At 37.7% G+C, this 19,423-nt stretch overlaps 4 protein-coding genes across 4 annotated transcripts; 3 read left to right on the forward strand and 1 right to left on the reverse strand.

Moving 5' to 3' along the window:
• The first annotated feature begins 673 nt into the window (after positions 1-673).
• Positions 674-8,209, forward strand: LOC141835167 (ubiquitin-conjugating enzyme E2 2-like). Its single transcript, XM_074722598.1, has 6 exons — positions 674-895; positions 1,416-1,549; positions 1,640-1,665; positions 4,840-4,929; positions 6,095-6,183; positions 7,852-8,209. Exons 2-6 carry the CDS (start codon positions 1,425-1,427, stop codon positions 7,978-7,980), a joined length of 459 nt encoding a protein of 152 aa, XP_074578699.1. The 5' UTR covers positions 674-895; positions 1,416-1,424; the 3' UTR covers positions 7,981-8,209.
• Positions 8,210-10,101: 1,892 nt separating this feature from the next.
• On the forward strand, positions 10,102-11,246 carry LOC141835166 (homeobox-leucine zipper protein HAT5-like). The gene is made up of 2 exons (XM_074722597.1): positions 10,102-10,451; positions 10,624-11,246. The coding sequence occupies exons 1-2, from the start codon at positions 10,364-10,366 to the stop codon at positions 11,202-11,204; spliced, it is 669 nt and encodes a 222-aa protein (XP_074578698.1). The 5' UTR covers positions 10,102-10,363; the 3' UTR covers positions 11,205-11,246.
• Positions 11,247-12,799: 1,553 nt separating this feature from the next.
• Positions 12,800-14,481, forward strand: LOC141835165 (pectate lyase-like). Its single transcript, XM_074722596.1, has 5 exons — positions 12,800-12,990; positions 13,086-13,767; positions 13,857-13,960; positions 14,033-14,171; positions 14,257-14,481. Exons 1-5 carry the CDS (start codon positions 12,800-12,802, stop codon positions 14,479-14,481), a joined length of 1,341 nt encoding a protein of 446 aa, XP_074578697.1.
• Positions 14,482-14,757: 276 nt separating this feature from the next.
• Positions 14,758-17,465, reverse strand: LOC141835364 (putative WRKY transcription factor 72). Its single transcript, XM_074722808.1, has 4 exons — positions 17,297-17,465; positions 16,038-16,601; positions 15,490-15,959; positions 14,758-15,404 (listed from the first exon to the last, which is right to left on the reverse strand). Exons 1-4 carry the CDS (start codon positions 17,390-17,392, stop codon positions 14,996-14,998), a joined length of 1,539 nt encoding a protein of 512 aa, XP_074578909.1. The 5' UTR covers positions 17,393-17,465; the 3' UTR covers positions 14,758-14,995.
• Positions 17,466-19,423: the final 1,958 nt, after the last annotated feature.

Consider the following 19,423-nt stretch of genomic DNA (forward strand, 5'->3'; position numbering starts at 1 on the left):
AATAAAGCATTAGAATTTAAGGGTTAGGTTATAGTATTAAGTAAAAAAATATTTTTAAAATGAAAAAAATTTAGTTGTTTATGGAGTTTGCCGGATTATTATCCCGCACTTTTTATCCAACACACTTCATGAGCAACTAATTTTTTTTCATTTAAAAATTTTTTTATGCTTAATACTATAATTCAACCCCTAAATTTTTAAGAGAAAATCTTAAATGACTTAATCATAAATAAAAATAATAATAAATAAAAAATAAGAATAAATAAAAAAGATCACATGTATTGTTTTAGACGTTCAAAATTCTTTTGAATGTCTTGAAGATTCTTTTGCGCATTATAAAAAAAATGATAATCCAAGTTAGTCGCATTGACTCAATCCTTATAAAAAAATAATAAGTTTTCCACCAGCCATCATGGTAAATCGAGAAACGCATGCAACGGCCAACCCAGATGCCAGCATCTTTTGATTGCGATCCTCATTTGAAAAAAAATTTCTACAAATACATTGTAACCGGGGATCAAATCGTGGATGCGCATTATGAATTGCGAGACTATAAAAGCGTAAAATTAACCAGAGTCAATTGGTTGGACGAAGAAAATATTACAGAGGGGTATTTATGTAATCTAACGTGTCGGTTTTCCGGTCAATTGCCATTCCATTCTATGATTGGCTTCCTGGTAGGTTGCGAACGCTGCGGTCCAATTTCTATCCGCTCTTCTTCCGAACGATTGAAGACTCGTCTCTCATGGCGATTCCTTGACTGAAATCGAGGGGGAAGAGGGGCAGGGACCGGCTTTATCGTGGGACGACGCCCGAGTAGCTTTCCCCCCGTCTTCCAGGCGTCGTGGGAACTGCGGCTGCTCTGCTGTTCCTCGGTGTCGCAGCTGTGTCATAGGTAGAGCGACCCATTCAGGCGCCTTCTTTCTGTTGATCTCTTGATTATCTTGGTTTTGCCCCCTTCAGTCTTATCGCAGCTGATTGTTGGATGATGATGTTCTCTTCATATAATTGATTGCATGAAGCCCTAATTCGGCTTTACATCTTTTGTTGTCGGGATATGTCATGTGATGATATTGGTGAATGGAGAATCATCTTGGCTTGTTTTCGCATCTTTCAAAGTTGGAACTTGTTCTTGATTTTGTCATCCAAAGACGATATGCGCGCTGATTTTTTAATGAATTTCAAGAAATTGTGAATTTTTTTAGTTGGACCTGATGTTTGTTCTCTTTTCTGTTTGAGTTCCTTCTTGTCTATAAAAAAAAGGTCCAACTTCTCACCTGACGTTACCCATTGGGGTCATTTCTCTCTAGATCCAATTTTCTTCTTGTGCACGGTTTGTGCTGCGGAGAAACTGAAGCAACCATTTTCCTACATACTGATTATTTTGTTCAAATATGGCAATTTGTGCTGTCTAGGGTGTAAAAATGTCAACTCCTGCTAGGAAGAGACTGATGAGAGACTTCAAGAGGTTACAGCAGGATCCTCCTGCAGGCATCAGTGGTGCTCCTCATGATAATAACATCATGCTATGGAATGCTGTTATATTTGGGTATGCTTGAGATGAACTAGTTGTTGTGGTTTCTTCTTTTGCATGATGGGATGGTTTTACTGATTCTTATTCCTTTGCTTTGAATTGCAGCCCAGATGACACACCTTGGGATGGAGGTATGCTTTTGGAGTTATAATTTCTATTTTAAGAACTGGTTTAACCAAGACACTGAGAATGAATAATTATTTCGGAGAATCCACATGTATCAGAACATACTGTTTCAGTTTCATGGTTGTTTCTGTCAGATTGCATTTGTTCCTGGATTGGCTAATGTGTTGGTTTAATCAAAATTCTGAAATTTTATCTTCCTTTTAGTGTTCTTGGATCTAGTTTAACATTTTTTTTCCAGATACTCGTGAAGAAATTGTTCTTGTATATCTGCAGTTGATGAGATGCATATAATTCTCATCCTGTAACTGATGCAGATCCATTATATAAAATAAACAATTTTCTTTTGTTGATAATTTAAGCAAATTAACTTTCCTAATTGTAAGTATGGGAGTTGAACATGTCCTTTGTGCTCTTAAATTTGCAAATTTTCAAAAGTGCTCAAAAGGAGAAAAGTGCAAGCCTAATAACAGTATGTTTTCCCACTATTGATAGTATTAAGCGCTTATTATCCATGGAAATTTTCATTTATTTTCAGTTATCTGTTTCCATTTCCAATGAATTTTCTCCATTACCTTAAGCCATTTTTCACCTTGATATCTGATTCTACCCAATTTGATACAGTGTTTTCACTAATAACTTACAGAAGGAAAGATTTGAAGACCTAAAATGATGTTAGGTGAGTGCCTTGATAATAGGACATGTACATCAGCCGACTGACCTTCAGAAAAGAAGTGAAATAGTGAACTACCTTTTGAACCAAAGTCTTCTACTTGAGAAAAAAGTGTTCTCTACAACTATTTTCTTGATTAATAAAAAACACAAGCCTTTATATAGCACATCAAATTACACAACAAATTCGTCAAACAAGAACATATCTCAAACAGTTATTTTCCTTAACTAATGTGTGGTTTTAGCAACATCTATATTAACAATATAGAAAATTAGTAGGCAAGCCCTGCCCCAAAAATGATTGTCTACAATATAGAAGTTACACACTCATTTGCCATAGAAAGTCATGTCTTAACTATAGAAGTTACAAATTCAGTTCTACATAGAAAACTTTTGATATTTGCAGAATTTGGGGAAAGGGAAATATCATGTTGCACAACACGATGAAATAACCATTAGCTAAGTATGAAAATAAGACTCATGATAAAACCCTAAACTAGAAGTACAAATGTGGGACTAAATACACTAACTAATATTTATTAACCTTAATACTTTTAATGCTTGGTTCTCAAGATCGACATAAGTATTATAAATTAGATAAATTTTCATAAGCAGAACATAAGATGAACACAATGATTATAATGAGAAACATACTACTGACAAAACTTAAGGAGTTAATGAGGCAAATAACCATTCCCTTTGATCATAGATCAACAAAACTCTTGAAATAGTTGATGTTCAACAACTGAGAGCAGAAAAGGAAAACAATTGAAGGTTCTAGAGAAAACAGATGGATAACATAGTTAAACCCTTTACTAAACTTTGTAAAATAAACACTTGACATTTTCTCCAGTTAGGTATCCACTGGAAATGAAAAGCACAACTAGATCTTTGTTGGATGTAGAAGAATGAGATGAGAACATTCTCTGTTTAAGTCTTCATTGACATTTATGTGGTGTATATGTGAGAAATTGTAAAGAGGAGAAGAAGAAAAAACAAGGAAATCAAATCTTTTTGCAAAAAAGTTAAGCTGTTGGGATGTTGTGAAAGGGAGGAAGAAGCTAGATAGGAAGTTCGTGAGCCAGAGTTCTCATATCTAATTTTTGGCCAAAGAGGAGATGAAAACTTACTATTGGATTATTTGGCGTGCTCATTGCTCGCGGGAGGGCAATTTGGCAAGGGGGAACTTTTCAGCCGAATAATAGATTCTAGGAAGCTAGAAGAAGATATGCTCCCAAATTGTCAACCTCTTGTGGCTATAAGTTTGCGAAATGGCGCCATGACAGCTGCTGGTGCATAGCTCTGGTCCCTCTTTGGTGGAAATATACATTGTGCATCTACATGATTATCATAGTAGAGAAAGGAACAAAATATTCCTCTTCCTTGCTGGTAATATTCTATTTGTTGGGGTTTGATTGACGGCAGATGGCATCACTCACCCAAAGGGCACTTGCTGGATTTGTTTGTATGAAGTGCTTGCCAGATCTGGTTGTACAAAGGAGTCTTATGTTGGTTGTGATCATTGGATGCAGATGGGGTTGTTGAGGTTGTCTGCCTCTTATGGAGCTTCTTGTGCGAGAGGGGAACTCAATTGATTAATTGGTCAAGGAAAGGATGTGAGAATTGCACAGCCCTTAGCTTGTGCATTGAAGAAGGCACAGTAGTTGCATGACATTGGATAAGAGATTTATGAATGTGGAAGTGATGTTGATATCATGAAAAATTGATGTTCAAATAGAGGAGGCTTGGTATATTTGTCGCAGGCAGAGTAAGGGTGAAAGAAAAGGTGGATGAACAACCTCTCCCATACCTCTTTGGGAAACCTTGACCCTAAAAGGTAGCTTTGATGCATTGTAGAATTTAGGGAAAGGAAAATATTATATTGCATATCATCATCCAATAGCCATTCCATGTGTATATATAGGATTCACATTAAAAAACCTAAACTAGAATTACAAATGTCAGACCAAACCCATTACACCCGATATCTATTAACCTATTACTCTTAACAATGTTATTGGATTACTGATTCTGGTTGGCTACTGAGCTTCACCTTCAATGTTAGTGGATCTATATACCTTATAGCATAGTTGACTAACAATCAACTGGCACACCCTTTGTTATATAAGCTGATCATACCATTATTCTAGCTGTTGATCATTTTATGATGTGATTTTTCTTTAGTTTTGGTGATTACATATTTCCTGATTATTTATGCTATGCTGTACTTGCATCCTTGCTTTGCTTGTTCAAGTGTCTAGCATCTTGCATTACAGAAAACTTTGGCAATGCCTGATAACTTTGACAAGACTGGGTGAATAACAGAAGATGTTATTATGTTTCTTTATTTTATTGATTGTCTGGTTCAGCTGCATATCTCCACCAGCACGAGGGTCGTCTACTTAAATATTTATTTCTATGCTCATACTTCATTTGCTAGATCATATATGTACTTGATGCTAATTTTCATTCTTCTAACTACCAAATATACAAATATTTGATCTTGCCAGGCACGTTTAAGCTGACACTTCAGTTTTCAGAGGATTATCCTAATAAACCACCAACTGTACGCTTTGTTTCTCGAATGTTTCATCCTAATAGTAAGTGCATTTAGTGCCTTTTCTTGAATGTTCATATATATGTTGTATTCCTTTTAACTTCATATATATGTGGTACATCATTTTGTTGATTTTCAAGATAAAATGACTGCATTGTTTTGTCATCACAAGTTAGTTAGTCCAAACAAAAGGGATCTTGGTATCAGCAAACCCATGGCAATTGAACTCACTTTTCTACATAGGGTTGGATAAGGATTTGTGAACTGGGATTCTAGCATCATGAGAGTCTATAACATTAAAATTTAGTCTATTCATACGAGTTTTGAAGTAGTGAAAGCAAAACCAAAGGCAAGACGGGCCATGTGCGACAACATCAACATCCTCATCTTCATCATCATTGGGAATCTAGTTCACCATTTTCCAAATCTACATCAACATTTGCTTCCAATTCTACATCATTGGTAAAAGGTTTACTAAGGTCCTTAAGGTTTTTTCTGCTTTCATTTGATTCCTCTTCACCTACTGCTTATTCCTCTTGTTGATCATGTAATCCAATGATTAACTGGGAGTTCCTCAATGGTGGGTGAACCAAGTGTTCCCTTTCCCTTGAGCTGTCAATCACTCAACGTGGAACATATATCACAAACATCAAAGCATTAATCTTGTAAGTGATATCCACTCCTCTCTCTGTGCACCTAAGAAATTTTATAATTTATGGGAAATTACAAGTCCTATTATAAAAAGATATGGGATGCAATTGATTTTGGCTGTTTCATTCTGATGGTAATAGATCACTGTAAGGATCTAAATTAGAAAGAAAACTAGACAATGGATATGATAGCAAGAAGAGGAACAATCATCATAAAGTATTGAACATCATAATAAGACGTGAAACTTTTAAAGTTTTTTTTACAATACTTTCAGTACCGAATCAAATTTTTAAACCATGCTCCTTGGGAAGTGGGATGGTGTAAGGTGGAATGGAGGCTTCAATAACATGCATTCCATTGGATTTGGATACTATTACATTTATTTTATCAAAATTTAGCAAAGGCAAGTAAACTAGGCCTGAGAAGATTTACTTTGTTGTATCCAACCAGGATAAACAAAATATTGCAACGTAAATAGCAAGATTTAGTTTCTGTTGCTGTTTATACATACATGGTTTTACATTGTTCTTATCTGATACATATTCATTTATGTTTAGTTTATGCTGATGGAAGCATATGCTTGGATATTTTACAAAACCAATGGAGTCCAATCTATGATGTGGCTGCAATTCTTACCTCTATCCAGGTATTGGAAATCTCCAATTCTCAAATTTACTCAATTGTCAATTTACTCAAGTTTATTTATCTTCTCCTTGGGGTTTGTTTTGGAGATTCCTACACCTTGAAGCTTGCATATGCAAGTTCAAAATCTCTCTCATGTGTACTCACAAGTATAAACTGGGTTTGAAGAAGTCCTCGCTGCTTATTTTCACCATCACCTCAGTTGAGGGGGAAGAACACTTTATAAAGAGTACTATTATATCATTGTTTTATGAATCGACATAAATCTTTATAATTAAAATATCAAATGTTACACTAAACTCATTACACACTCCCTTTTAAGTTGGAGTATATATATTATAGATGTCTACCTTGCCTTCTCACAGAAAAAGAAAAGTATAACTAACATAGACGCTTGAAGATAATGATGATGAACACATGGTACTGTGCAACAGTTGAATAGCTTGATGATCCTATGCTTTGGAATGATTTCGAAAGAGTTGATGACTGGACTGAAGTTGATAACATCTGTAAAGATTAAGTTGGTGACATTCTTTCTGGGAAATTATGTATTTTTTGTTAAGTCCTCGTCAAATTTAGATGCCACAAGATTCTAAAGTTGTAAGGATGAAATAACAACTTATGAGATGTTGCAGAGTAGAATACATCATTTAGCATATTCCATCTACCCTAGGAGGATATTGCAAGAGGCTGAGTAATGGTGGATATTGCTCCAAGAGCTGTAACTGTTAAAAAGGAGACTGCAAAAGCTGAAATATACTCAAGAAAGAGGATATTGGAAGAGAGCAAAGACTTGAGAATTTTCTGCAGTTGCACATGTTTGCGATAGTGTTGTAGGTCAAAGTGAGATTCGTCCAACATCCTATTTTGAGATGGGAGAAATGCCAAGAGGAGACAGAATTATTAGTGATTTTTTACTTTGGTAAAAAATATCAGTAAAAATTGTCACCAACTCTGGGAGCAAAGTGCTACATTAGATAAAGCAAACAATAGCTAATCTCATCTTAATTTGTGCAAACTAAACAAATATAAGAAAGAAAGGATGGTTGAATAGAAAGAGGTATCTTAATTAAGATAGAGAAAAGAGGAAAATTTAAGCCCAAGATTATGAAAAATAAATGATTCGAATATCTCACTTTTGACTCCTCTAGCTCTAACTACTCTTTTTTGTTGTTGTTGAAACTATATATATAATTTCCCATCACCATTTTCCTCTCCATTATTCTTCCTGCAAATTGCAATCTTAATCTCCTGTTAGCTTCTCTCTCGGCCATCACCAATTAATGCTAACAATTTCCATTTTTTTGTTATCACCTTTCCCCCCTATATATATATATATTTGATATATATATATATATATATATATATATATTTGAGTAGGTTCAGGGGAGTGACTGGCGATCTTGTCTTAAGGTGGCTATAGAACCTATTTCAATACTCATTACTATTTTTTCTTTTTATAAATAAATGTTTAGAACATTGGGGAAGCAGTCATTTTTCCATGTATCTGACTAATTGTATGTTTACACAAAAACTCTGATTTGCAGCAGACAGACATGTATAGTTTTGAGATAGGTTGAATTGAAATGCATCGAGACATCATTGTAGTGTAAGAGTTATCAGGATCTAATGTATTCCTTTTTTTTTTGTTTTTCTAAAAAAATTGTTTCAGTCGTTGCTCTGTGATCCGAATCCCAACTCACCTGCAAATTCTGAAGCTGCACGGATGTTCAGCGAGAACAAGCGTGAATACAACAGAAAAGTTCGTGAGATCGTCGAACAGAGCTGGACGGCAGACTGATGACCATATCATGGAAACATCCTCTACGACAACATATGTTGCTGTTTGTTTTATATGCAGGTTGTATTTCACTGGTTGTAGTAAAACGATTGTCTTCTTTGTTGCCTCTCTACATTCTTATTCAAACCCTGTAATATGATCCTTGTTTGCTGGATTGGTGATGACTGTCACATATGCTTTCCATTCCATTATATAGACATCTGCCGCTCGTCCTTTCGGATCTTCTAAATCTTCGTGCTGTTCTTTGATGGATGATGTGAATACTAATGCCCTCCGTTGAAAAATCCTTTCTTAATATTTGTTTTATCTTTGAAGATTTATTTAAGACTACTTGATCAGACTAATTTCATTCGCTTTTAATTTTTGTATTGTTTTAAAATAAAAAACAAGTTTATGAAAATGTGTTTGGTAAGTTGATCTGTTTGAAATGAGATTCTAGATTTTCAAGCAAAAAGTGAAGTTTTTGTACTTTCGATTAAAATTGTTTTCCATCTTATTATTATTATTATTATTATTAGTTGTTGTTGAGTTAATAGTAATTGGGTTGGACGGATGATCGGTTCCAAAATCATTCAGGTGAAATAGAATAGAAATTAGTGTTACCATAATGTACGTACTCTAGAAGCTAATTAAAAAGTGAATTTTAGGTCAATCAAGATTCCACTATCCTTCTCTATCCCAATGCTTATACAATTTTCAGAAATAGGATAAAATTATCACCATTATTAGTATCTTTAATGTTTTTTTACAATCATGTCCGATTAGAGATTTCAGTTTATGTTAAATGCTCTGATATTATACTACTGTACTAAAAAGTAAAATTTATCACCCAATGATTTTATACGGTCGGCATCACGCACCTTGACAAATGTAGGCATTTTCACTTGATATTTATCCTGCCGGTTTCTTTTTGAAATTCACTATCATGTGTTTTGATTGGTGCTGCAAAATGTAATTCTTCCATGATATTCAACTCAATCACTCGTGTCGAATTGTCTGTGAATTGTTGTTTCGATTTTCAACTCCTACACTGGTTATGTGTCATTTCTTTAATGCTCGCCACTTTAACTCTAGTATATTGTTTACGAATTGTTGTTTAGATTTTCTTTGTGCATCTTTGTAGATTAGGTTTTACACGATATGATATTTATAGGAGACAAGGAGCAATTATTCTAATATCGTAACGACCTGATATGCTTGTTGTTAGTGATTTATTTTTGTTGAACTCTGGTATATGCTTTGAGCAAGTAGCTCTGATTACATCTCACTGATCTTTGGAAAAACCTACTAATATATATAATTGTTTGTTGACATTGTCTATTGCAGGCCATTGATCCGCCACAAGGAAAAAAGAAGTGATTATTGGCAATTAAGCTTCAACAAGTCATTTCAGCTAAAGAACTGAAACACATAATCTCCATGCATACTTTACTTTCTATTTCATCTACCACATACAAATTAAAGTGCAAGCTGGTGAGATGCCAGTTCTTGGTCAAATCGAAATTGACAGTCCAATGGAGAATATCAACACATGGAGGCTATGCTATGCTATGCTACATTGTGGGGGAATAAAACTAGTCCAAAAGGAAAGGATCTTTTTCATGAAAATCACAACTAGCCATTTAGGTGAACATCCCTTTTACAATAGTTCTGTTCATGGTAGCAATCTCCTTTTGAATTGAGCTGAGCTTGCTTACAAGCAAACGCCAAGGACCATTCACTTAATCACTTCCAATATCTTGTGCTTTAGTTTGACTCATCTAGCAAGTCTCATGTTTCACACACATAGTCATCTATATTCCATCCTAACTAGTAACTTCTAATTCACAGATCTTATCACATTCCTGACATCTTTTACCAATTACCAGTCATGAAATAACTGTGAAGTCTCTCATCTCCAAACATGTACCATTTCAGAGTTCCTTAGCTTGTGGTCCTAACAGAGAATGCAAAGCCAGTGTCTGCATTTACAGATGGTGAAGAAGTAAACTCAACTCCCAGTAAAACCAAGATAGCATCACATAACATACACCACAAGAAAACAAACACCTTTGTTTCTCTACTCCACCCTATTTAACACCCTGAGGGTGAGAGCCCCAGAAACTATAGCAAATCCTTTTATCTTCCCCCTTGTGCTCATCCAAAATCCTTTTTTTCTTATCCTCCTCCTCATCTTTTTGCTCTGCTTTGGTCCTTTGCTTTCCATCTGGGGGACACAAGAAGATGTGGTGGAGCAACCCCGGCCATATCTCAGAGCCCATCTCAAGGCTCAGTTATGGTGATGATCACCAACTTCTTCTTCCCTCATAAGATCCATTAGAGAACAGCGCGTGGCGTGGCAGACAGAATTCGGGTCCTCTAGATCTACTGATCATAGAGATCGATGGCTGGAGGAAGAATTGATAGCATGTCAGTTTTGTTCGAGCATGGAAGGACCTATGCAAATGGAGATCGTGAGGCACTTGTTGCTGGTAATTGCTTAATTATTCAATTTTCCTCTTCTTTAACATAAACTAAAGCTCTAGTTTCATCTATTGCTCAAAGGATTCCATCATGTTGCTGTTCGAGTATGCTATTTTGACAAATTGCTTGATTAATGATTAACTTCTTGCCTGATCTCTTCTGAACAATTCCACACTTCAGGTTCACAGTTCATGATGAGATCCGATGAGACACAAGGAAGATATATCAAATTCGACATGTACGAAACTGATTCGGATGAGTTGAGCACTCCAAAATTGGGTAAAAAGAGGCGGCTGACGATCGATCAAGTGCGGCTGCTGGAGAAGAACTTCGAACTCGAAAACAAGCTGGAGCCAGAGAGGAAACTGCAGCTGGCCAATGACCTCGGCCTGGAACCAAGACAGGTAGCCATATGGTTCCAGAATCGACGAGCTCGATCGAAGACCAAGCATCTGGAAAAGGAGTACGAATCCCTCAAGTCGAGCTACGACACACTCAAGGTCGATCATGATAACCTGGCCAAGGAGAATGAGAAACTAAAATCTGAGGTGCTGTTCCTCACCCACAAGCTTCTCAAGAAAGAGGAGGCCGAGGCTTCTTGCAAACAAGAGAACTTCAACAGTAGATTAGAGTGCGAGAGACCCATGAATGCCCTCCGTTTGGGCGACAAGGATTTTGGTTATGGCTTCCTCAGGCCAGATCACAATCCATGCAGTTATGAGTTACAGGTGGAGGACCAACCCTTCTGGTCTTGGCCTTAACCTGCAATTCCCCAATGTATCAAATTAGCCTTGCCTGTTAATTCCGATCGATATAATAAAAGTTACGATCGAGTTTTCAATGTTATTCCTCTGCTCAACTTTAAGCAGATCTGCAGGACGTGGCACAATAGAAGATCTGTTCTGGTAGATTCATGGTAAAGGATCTTTAGCTGCAGTTTTATCGCACGTTTTCCTTTCCTTAAAAAAACATATATTTAGTAATCAGACAACAAAAAAGGGATAACGTTGAGAGTCCAATTACGAGCGAGGTCCACGAATGCATGGTCGAGTTTGTTATCACTATGTCGACGTCGCATCAGACAAGACCTGTCTCGCCACATGGTCTTAGTTCATGGAACATCGGCCCACAGTACGATTCCACCACCGGAGTGGCCCCATTTGTCTGGACGCGTGTCGAGCTCGCATAGGTGGCCCCGCATACAGCGTATCTATGGACAAACAGACAAAGGTGGCGGAGCACACGCGTATCTATGGACTCCCAACACGTGCCGCGGACAAGATCTCGTCGCCGTCCATTGTGTGTTAATTAAACACGCCGATTAATTCCGTTCGATCTGTCGTAAGTCAAAATTAATTAAAAAAATTTAGTCCTAAACTGTAAATGGCATATTCATTTAATAGCTGATGACGAGTCTTTCAAATGATATATATTTCCACGGGGCATTTTCAAAAGTAAATAAATTATAATTTTCTTTTTTAATTGGAATAATATAAACAACTAAATCTATGGATCTAATTTTTAAACTTTGACGTACACACTTAAGGGTGAGTATTCGATTAAAATCAAAGCGAATCGAACCGAACCGAAAACCGAATAAATCAAATTTTTTCTAACCAACTGAATTAACCAATTTTTTTTTAAATATTATAAAAATTTTACTAATGAATTAGGGATTTATAAATTTATTTACTTAAAATTTATAAATTATTTTTTAAATTTAATTAATTCGATTAATTCGGTTTAATTGAATAAGAAATTTAAAAACCGAAACTGAATTGAATTAACCGATTTTTTTTAAAAAAATAATCGAACTTCCAAAATAATCGAACTAAATTTTTAATTCGGTTCGGTTTAATCAGTTTATTCGGTTTAACGGAATTTTTGCTCACCCCTATATACACTACGATTTGATTATATTGAATAGGTCAACTCCAATTTCATTTCTCCTCTTAATTTTAATTAAGAACCATTGAATAAGTTAGGAGCTCTCCTAAATTTAAGGAATGAAGGAAAAGTCAAACCCTAAAACACCTCCCACATGTTGAAATCTTAAAAAAACTCGTCGAGTTTCACCGAGAAAAAAGGGGAGAAGATTATCTGACACCTCCCGTTCCTCTCCCTCTCCTCCACACACAAGCTATTTGAGCTTCGTTCTCGACTCTCCTGTTCGTTCCTCCCTCCCCTCTCCCTTCATAATAGATTATATTGAGAGATATATATATAGAACAATTAATGTCAAATAATTTCTATCACTTGTTCGAGCTCCATTTGTAGCTGCTATAAAGCTACAAGTTTGCTTGAAATCAAAAATACATATCCTATATATCATCGATCGTTCTTAATTTCAAATACAATGGAGTCAAAGCCAAGGTTTTTGTTTTTCTCACTTCTTTTCTTAAGCTTCGTCATCTTCTCCGCTGCCCACATTGGTGAGTTCGATGACTACTGGAAGAAGAAGGCCGAGCTTGCAGCAGCCACAAATCGAGCTTCCTACAACCCTGACCCCGAGTCTATCACCAGCACCTTCAATGCTGAAGTCCACACGTACGTAATTAATCGAATGTCTTTACTATATATATATTTAATTAGGGTTAATATATAAAAGGAAAAATTAATATATATATATATATATTTTGCAGGGAAGCGATAGACATGGAGGACGACATGGCGAACAACACGAGAAGAGGGTTGCGGGGGAAGAAGAAGAACAGTAGGAATGAGCCCTGCGTAGCGACGAACCCAATCGACCGTTGTTGGCGGTGCCGTAGCGATTGGAGCAAGAACAGGAAGCAAATGGCCAAGTGCGCGAAGGGGTTCGGCCGGCACACCACCGGCGGATTGGAGGGGCGGTTCTACATCGTCACGAACCCCGCCGACGACGACATGGTGAACCCGAAGAAGGGGACGCTGCGGTGGGGCGTGATCCAGGACCGGCCGCTGTGGATCGTCTTCGCCAGCGACATGATCATCCGCCTCAGCGAGGAGTTGATCGTGAACAGCAACAAGACCATCGACGGTCGCGGCTACAACGTCCGGATCGTCGGCGGCGCCAGCATGATGCTCCAGTTCATCCACAACGTGATCATCAGCAACCTCCACATCCACGACATAGTCCCCGGCGACGGCGGCATGATCCGCGACTCGGAGACGCACTACGGCTTCCGCACCCGCAGCGACGGCGACGGCATCTCCATCTTCGGCTCCAGCAACATCTGGATCGACCACGTCTCCATGGCCAACTGCGGCGACGGTCTCATCGACGCCATCATGGGATCCACCGCCATCACCATCTCCAACTCCCACTTCACCCAGCACAACGATGTACGTATATACTCACGTCCATCCATCCATCAAACTATATATCTCCTTTTAATAGAATTCACCGATCGAGTTGACTGATCTTAAATTAGGTGATGCTGTTCGGGGCCAGCGATGCCTACTCACCGGATGCGATCATGCAGATGACCGTCGCCTTCAACCACTTCGGCAGAGGACTCGTTCAGAGAATGCCAAGGCAAATTAAGCACACATGCAATCCACCAATATAATTAACTACAGATTGATCGAGTTTAAATTAAACTTACAGGTGTCGATGGGGTTTCTTTCACGTCGTGAACAACGACTACACGCACTGGTTGATGTATGCCATTGGCGGCAGCAAGCACCCCACCATTCTGAGCCAGGGCAATCGATTCATTGCTCCACCAAACGTTTTCGCCAAGGAGGTCTGCATTTAATTAATTAATTTCAATCATCGATCCCTAGCTAGCTTGTCAAACACCCAATCCAAGCAAATCTATGTTGCTGCAGGTGACAAAGAGAGAGTATTCTCCAGAAAACGTATGGAAGGACTGGAACTGGAGATCAGAAGGTGACCTGATGATGAACGGAGCAGTGTTTATACCATCAGGAGTGGATCCCAACAAGAGCGCCTTCGACGAAAAAGATCTCATCAAGGCCAAGCCCGGCACCTTCGTCACTAGGCTAACCCGCTATTCCGGCGCTCTCGACTGCGTCCGCGGCCGCCCTTGTTGAGCTTCTTCACGACGGACGACCCATCGATCGATCCATCGATCGATCGACATTAATTAATATTTCATCTAGCTCAGGTCACAAGGCCTGTGTTCGACTTGGATGGACCACTGCATGCACACCAATTTTGCTTTCTGTATATCTGTTTAAGTTTTTATCTACTCGATCTACTCCCTCAATTGTTTGTGTTTGATTTCAATTTTGTGAAAGATTTGCTCAAATCATTTATCTGAAGCATGCATGCAATGCTATATTTATTTTACAGTTACACTACTTCACAAAAACTACTTGTCTGTCCTGTCCCTTCAACTTTACTCCTCAAAATACAGATAGTTAATGAAAATATTGTCCTAAAAATGCCCCTCCCTAGCTCCACAAATAAAATTATTTATCATATATAGGAGAAATTCAAGTCGATCTCTTAATTTATACATCTCCAATTGCGAGAAGCCTCGAGTCTAGGATGCAATTTCAGGACAATATTTCCATGCTACTCCATCGCTTGCTAGCTAGCTAATTAACTCAAGCTCGATCCACAATCATTCGATCCAAGCTCACCTTGATCTCTCCCACCATTGTTGCCACCTACATGCGATGATACAAGGGCCGCAATTGCCGATTGGAACGAGGGGTCGACGGTGATCGCCTTCACTATGGTGTCAGTCAATAACAGATTATTATCCTTATCCTGTTGTTTCAGGTTCGAGTTCGGGTTCAGGTTCGGGTTTAGGCTCATAGCCTTTTGCAAGATGTGGTGATACAAAGAGTCTTGGATTGAGGGTTGCCTTCCAAGATTGAAGGGGCTCTTGACGAGTGGTACTTGAGATGACCTATAGCCCGGGAATCCATTGCTCCAAGCTAATGATGAAGTCGAACTTGAGGTGGAAGATTGTGAGGACAAGAAGTTGAAGCTCGGAGAGGAGTAACTGGAAGAAGAAGAAGAAAGAACAATAATAAAATGCTTGCAGAAAAAATTATTTCACTAGATTTAAAGGAATTATATATATATACCTCGGGTATCGGTTGAATTGGTTGAGCGGGAAAGTAGAATTTGAATGCTGCGGCGCCGTCAAATCTAAGGTGATCGTGGGATAGGAAGGAGTAGAAGACACGGAAGAAGGAAGGGGAAGATAAGATTCTCTAAAGGATCCTGAATTATGAACATTCCTAAAATGACCAAAATCGAGGCCGACGACGGTGCTGGTGTTGTCGGTGGCTGATGAGGAGGTCGACGCCCCGGCGATGAGCATGCTCGCCGCCGCCGCAGTGGTGGAAGCCATGGCAGTGGCTGACACCGGTAGAGGATGATTGTGACTGCCTTCGTACGTAGTTATCAATATCGATTTGTCCTGTGCACATCTCTGCACCTGCTTTCTCACTGGGCATGCTGGTGCGACGGTGCAGCGATAGTATGCCCGTGGACAAGGGTTTCCTTTTGAAATCTTTTGTCCGTACTTCCTCCATTGGCATCCATCATTCATCTACACCGATCCAAAATAGAACAACTAATTGCCATTAATTCCATGATTAAATATGATGAGAATATGCGTGCATATTACCGTAGCTGTGTCACATCGTGCTCTTACTGACACACGAGCTTTCTTCACTTGAGGTTGTTGAGCAGCTTCGTCCTCGCCAGTACTGTTGTTTTGGGGACTGTCTTTGAGTGCTGCCTTGTTGTTGTTTGCTGTCCATGGCTCCTCCCCAGGTTTGTCTTCTTCCTTTGTCTCTTCGAAGCTGTTCGCGGGGCTAGGATTTGGTTCAGTTTTCTGCCTGAAACTATCGATCTTGAAATCGAGGCCGAGAGTTAGATCTGTTTCCTTTTCTTTCTCACTAGCTGCGTCGCCGTCGTCGTCGTCGTTGTTGTTGTTGATTTCTTCAGTTTTCTTTTGCACAGGAGTACTGGAACTCGTCCCCAGTCTCAGCGAAACTAGATCGTGTTCTTCTTCCTCATCTTTACCTTCTACGGCAGGTGGCTTAGGTCTCCCTTGTTCAACATAATTAGAGTAGTTCTTCTGAAGCAATTGGTAGTTGCTTACGATATGCGCTAAGATCGACTTCAACTTTTCATTCTCTTGTTTCACTTCGCCCATTTCTGCTTTTGTAGATCGCAGCTGCTCCTCCTGTAAATAAATTGTATTGAGAAATTCAACAAAATTGTGATAGTTAATGAATCAAAACAAAGGAAATATAATAAATTAATAAGAAACACACACAATTGAAGCTAATTAACCTTGTTAGGGAGTCTCTACATGCAAATTATCTTGCTAATTAAAAAGGATATATATACATCTACATATATATTAATTTTAATTTGAAATTTGTTCATCCTCAAAAAAATTAATGACAAAAAACAAATCATTATGATATATATATTATAGATTGGTTTATCTTCTTGGGAGTTGTGTATTAATGAAAATTGAAAGGGGGTTGATATCAACTTGTTATATATTTTGAAATTAAAGCCCTTGGGATACTAAATCATTAATTAACTTTCTATCTTAAATATATATATATAATTAAGAATCTGAATTAATCAGGCTGAATGCTATATATCATATATATTCTCAAGAAATTGACAAGGATATATATGAAAAAAGACATGTACTTATAAAGAGATCAAAACAAGTCTCCTAAAAATCAAACCAATTACGATCTTATAAACCAGCATGCATGAAACTTAATCATTAAGAACAATCATATTAACTACAAAAGCAAATCGTTTTCCGGTCGGTTCATGGAAGATTAAGAAGAAGAGAAATCAGTTGAATTAATTCATGGAATAATTGGGAACAGAAGAAGCTATAGATTGCCAAACCTTTCCCATCTCTGCACCTTCCTCAAGATCCACAGTACTGCTGATTACTAGCTCCTCTTTGAGTGAAGAATGCCCTCCTTTGAGCAGCACCTCCATTGCAACCTTCTAAATTGGTGTCTGAATTACTTTCCCTTCCGGCTCTCATTTAAAGAAGATGGATCGGATAGAAGACAACATTAGAAATTATCCAAAAACTCACGCTACTAACGTCAACAACCCCGAAAGAAAGATCGCCGGCTGATAAAATTTACTATAAAATGGAAATATATAGTAAAGTTTTTCAACGTCTGTGACGCGGATGATGCTAGGGCATACGCCAAGTCAACGGAACACGTTGTTTGATCTCGTGCACGTGGTTTAATCAAATGTTTGGGGTCAAAGGGGGATGGTGGGTCATGGCCGGTAGCCTTGCAAGGCTGGCGGCGATGGCCCACCGGCGTCGGAGGTCAACTATCGGCGCCGTCGACCACCAAACGGGCGTCCATGGAAGTCCCCGCGCGCTAATTAATTCAGCTAACGTACAGGCTTAATTAGGGTTAGTGCAGGCTCGGTAATTAGCTAATAATAATTGTGTTTATGGTGAATAAGATTCATTTTTATCATTATTATTTTACATCAAAATTACAATAATTGTGGCTTATTATTGAAAACTATTTTTGAAAATGAACCCACCCACAATTCAATTCACCTGTGGCATGAAAAATATAGAGTAGACGTACGTGAAATTAATTAAGTTAATTACGGGCAAAAACAAAATTTTGTCTTATAAAATAATATTTTTAGTGAAATTCAGTACCATATCTAAATAAATTTTTAAACAATTTTTAATATTTATAAAAGATAAATATTAGATTTGCAGAAAACACCAAATTATATTAAGGGCTTTTGAGGTGCAAGTTATGCCTATGTTAAGGGTGTTTATTATTTTGTTTTTAATTAATAAAAATATTGTTTAATTAAACAAGATAGAAATATTCCCATGGGAGCTCAAATAGCTAAATAATTTTTTTTGTATAAGAAAGTAAAGTATATTGAGCTAGCTAGCCTAAAAGTTCTAGTGATGTTTTTTCTATAAATTTAGGTATTCAAACTTCACTCGATTAATCGTAAAAGTAAATGATCTTTCTCTAGTTCGCGCATACTTTATTTATCATATAAAATTTAAATGTGATTGCATTGCACAAATTGAATTCAAACTTTAACTAAACTTCTGATCAGTGAGGAAATTAAAGAGTTAATAAAAAAGAGGTGATTTGAATGAACATCCTCAGCAAAGTCAGATTGCACATGGTGGTTAGGGTTAGGAGTTGAAACTTGATGATAAGACAAAGGTGGTCAAATGAATGCATGATCAATTAGACCACTACTACTTAATATTTTGCATTGTTTTAAGATAATAGAAGTGACATAAATTTGAAAAAAAGAAGAAGACGAATCGGCATGTATGTATGCGAAAAGAGGCCAACTTCCTACCAAACCGATGAGAGTGTGTCATGTCTCAAATCTTACTCCTCACCAATATTGTTAGACTCTACATATTGAACCTACATTGCGCGCACACAATTAGGAGAGTTGCTCGACGTTGGCCTTACGAGAAAAGCATGTATCTTGAAGAAAAGACATAGCTCAACCTCCCTATTATCTCAATGTATCATAGCAATGAAACTCATCTAACTCTCTAATTCACACTACTATTGCCTTAGATATCGAGAGCCATTCAATCGGTTGTAGCACGACTCTACCGGCCTAGTCACAAGGGGCTACTTATCGTTCTTCAATTTGACTTCGACAATATGTATTCATATTAAGATCATAACAATACTGAAATCATCATCAAAAGAGTTTTTGTTCAGATCTGAGGTCTTCTCTTGGAGCTTCTTAGTCAACTCTTGTTAAGAGAGTTTGGTGGTTGAAGGCATTTAATGGAGCTAGACTCTACTTGCCTTATCATATATCTAATTAATCAGTAATCAAACTGTCATATTTTTATTAGCCACCATGAGATTTAATATAGAGTTAATGCTGAACATGAGATCAAGGTGGCTCAACTGGATCAAGTTAAACCCTAGAAAAGACACTGAAAATATAGTTATTTATTTATCCAGTCAACTATAGTTCATGATGTAA

This window comes from Curcuma longa, chromosome 9 (genome assembly GCF_044706935.1).
Source record: "Curcuma longa cultivar G26 ecotype Majalengka, Jawa Barat chromosome 9, ITB_CL_G26_1.1, whole genome shotgun sequence".
NCBI classification, from domain to species: domain Eukaryota; kingdom Viridiplantae; phylum Streptophyta; class Magnoliopsida; order Zingiberales; family Zingiberaceae; genus Curcuma; species Curcuma longa.

Bases quoted from the DNA above. Each gene is read 5' to 3' on its own strand.
- LOC141835165 (XM_074722596.1), top strand. From the start codon at position 12,800: ATGGAGTCAAAGCCAAGGTTTTTGTTTTTCTCACTTCTTTTCTTAAGC. The intron at 13,961-14,032 runs GCAAATTAAGCA...TTAAACTTACAG, and splicing joins CTCGTTCAGAGAATGCCAAG to GTGTCGATGGGGTTTCTTTC. The intron at 14,172-14,256 runs GTCTGCATTTAA...ATGTTGCTGCAG, and splicing joins CAAACGTTTTCGCCAAGGAG to GTGACAAAGAGAGAGTATTC.
- LOC141835167 (XM_074722598.1), top strand. From the start codon at position 1,425: ATGTCAACTCCTGCTAGGAAGAGACTGATGAGAGACTTCAAGAGGTTA. The intron at 1,666-4,839 runs GTATGCTTTTGG...TGATCTTGCCAG, and splicing joins TGACACACCTTGGGATGGAG to GCACGTTTAAGCTGACACTT. The intron at 4,930-6,094 runs GTAAGTGCATTT...ATTTATGTTTAG, and splicing joins TCGAATGTTTCATCCTAATA to TTTATGCTGATGGAAGCATA.
- LOC141835364 (XM_074722808.1), bottom strand. From the start codon at position 17,392: ATGGAGGTGCTGCTCAAAGGAGGGCATTCTTCACTCAAAGAGGAGCTA. The intron at 16,602-17,296 runs GTTTGGCAATCT...ATTTATTTACAG, and splicing joins AAGGTGCAGAGATGGGAAAG to GAGGAGCAGCTGCGATCTAC. The intron at 15,405-15,489 runs GTATATATATAT...TTCTTCTTCCAG, and splicing joins CAATTCAACCGATACCCGAG to TTACTCCTCTCCGAGCTTCA.
- LOC141835166 (XM_074722597.1), top strand. From the start codon at position 10,364: ATGGCTGGAGGAAGAATTGATAGCATGTCAGTTTTGTTCGAGCATGGA. The intron at 10,452-10,623 runs GTAATTGCTTAA...TCCACACTTCAG, and splicing joins TCGTGAGGCACTTGTTGCTG to GTTCACAGTTCATGATGAGA.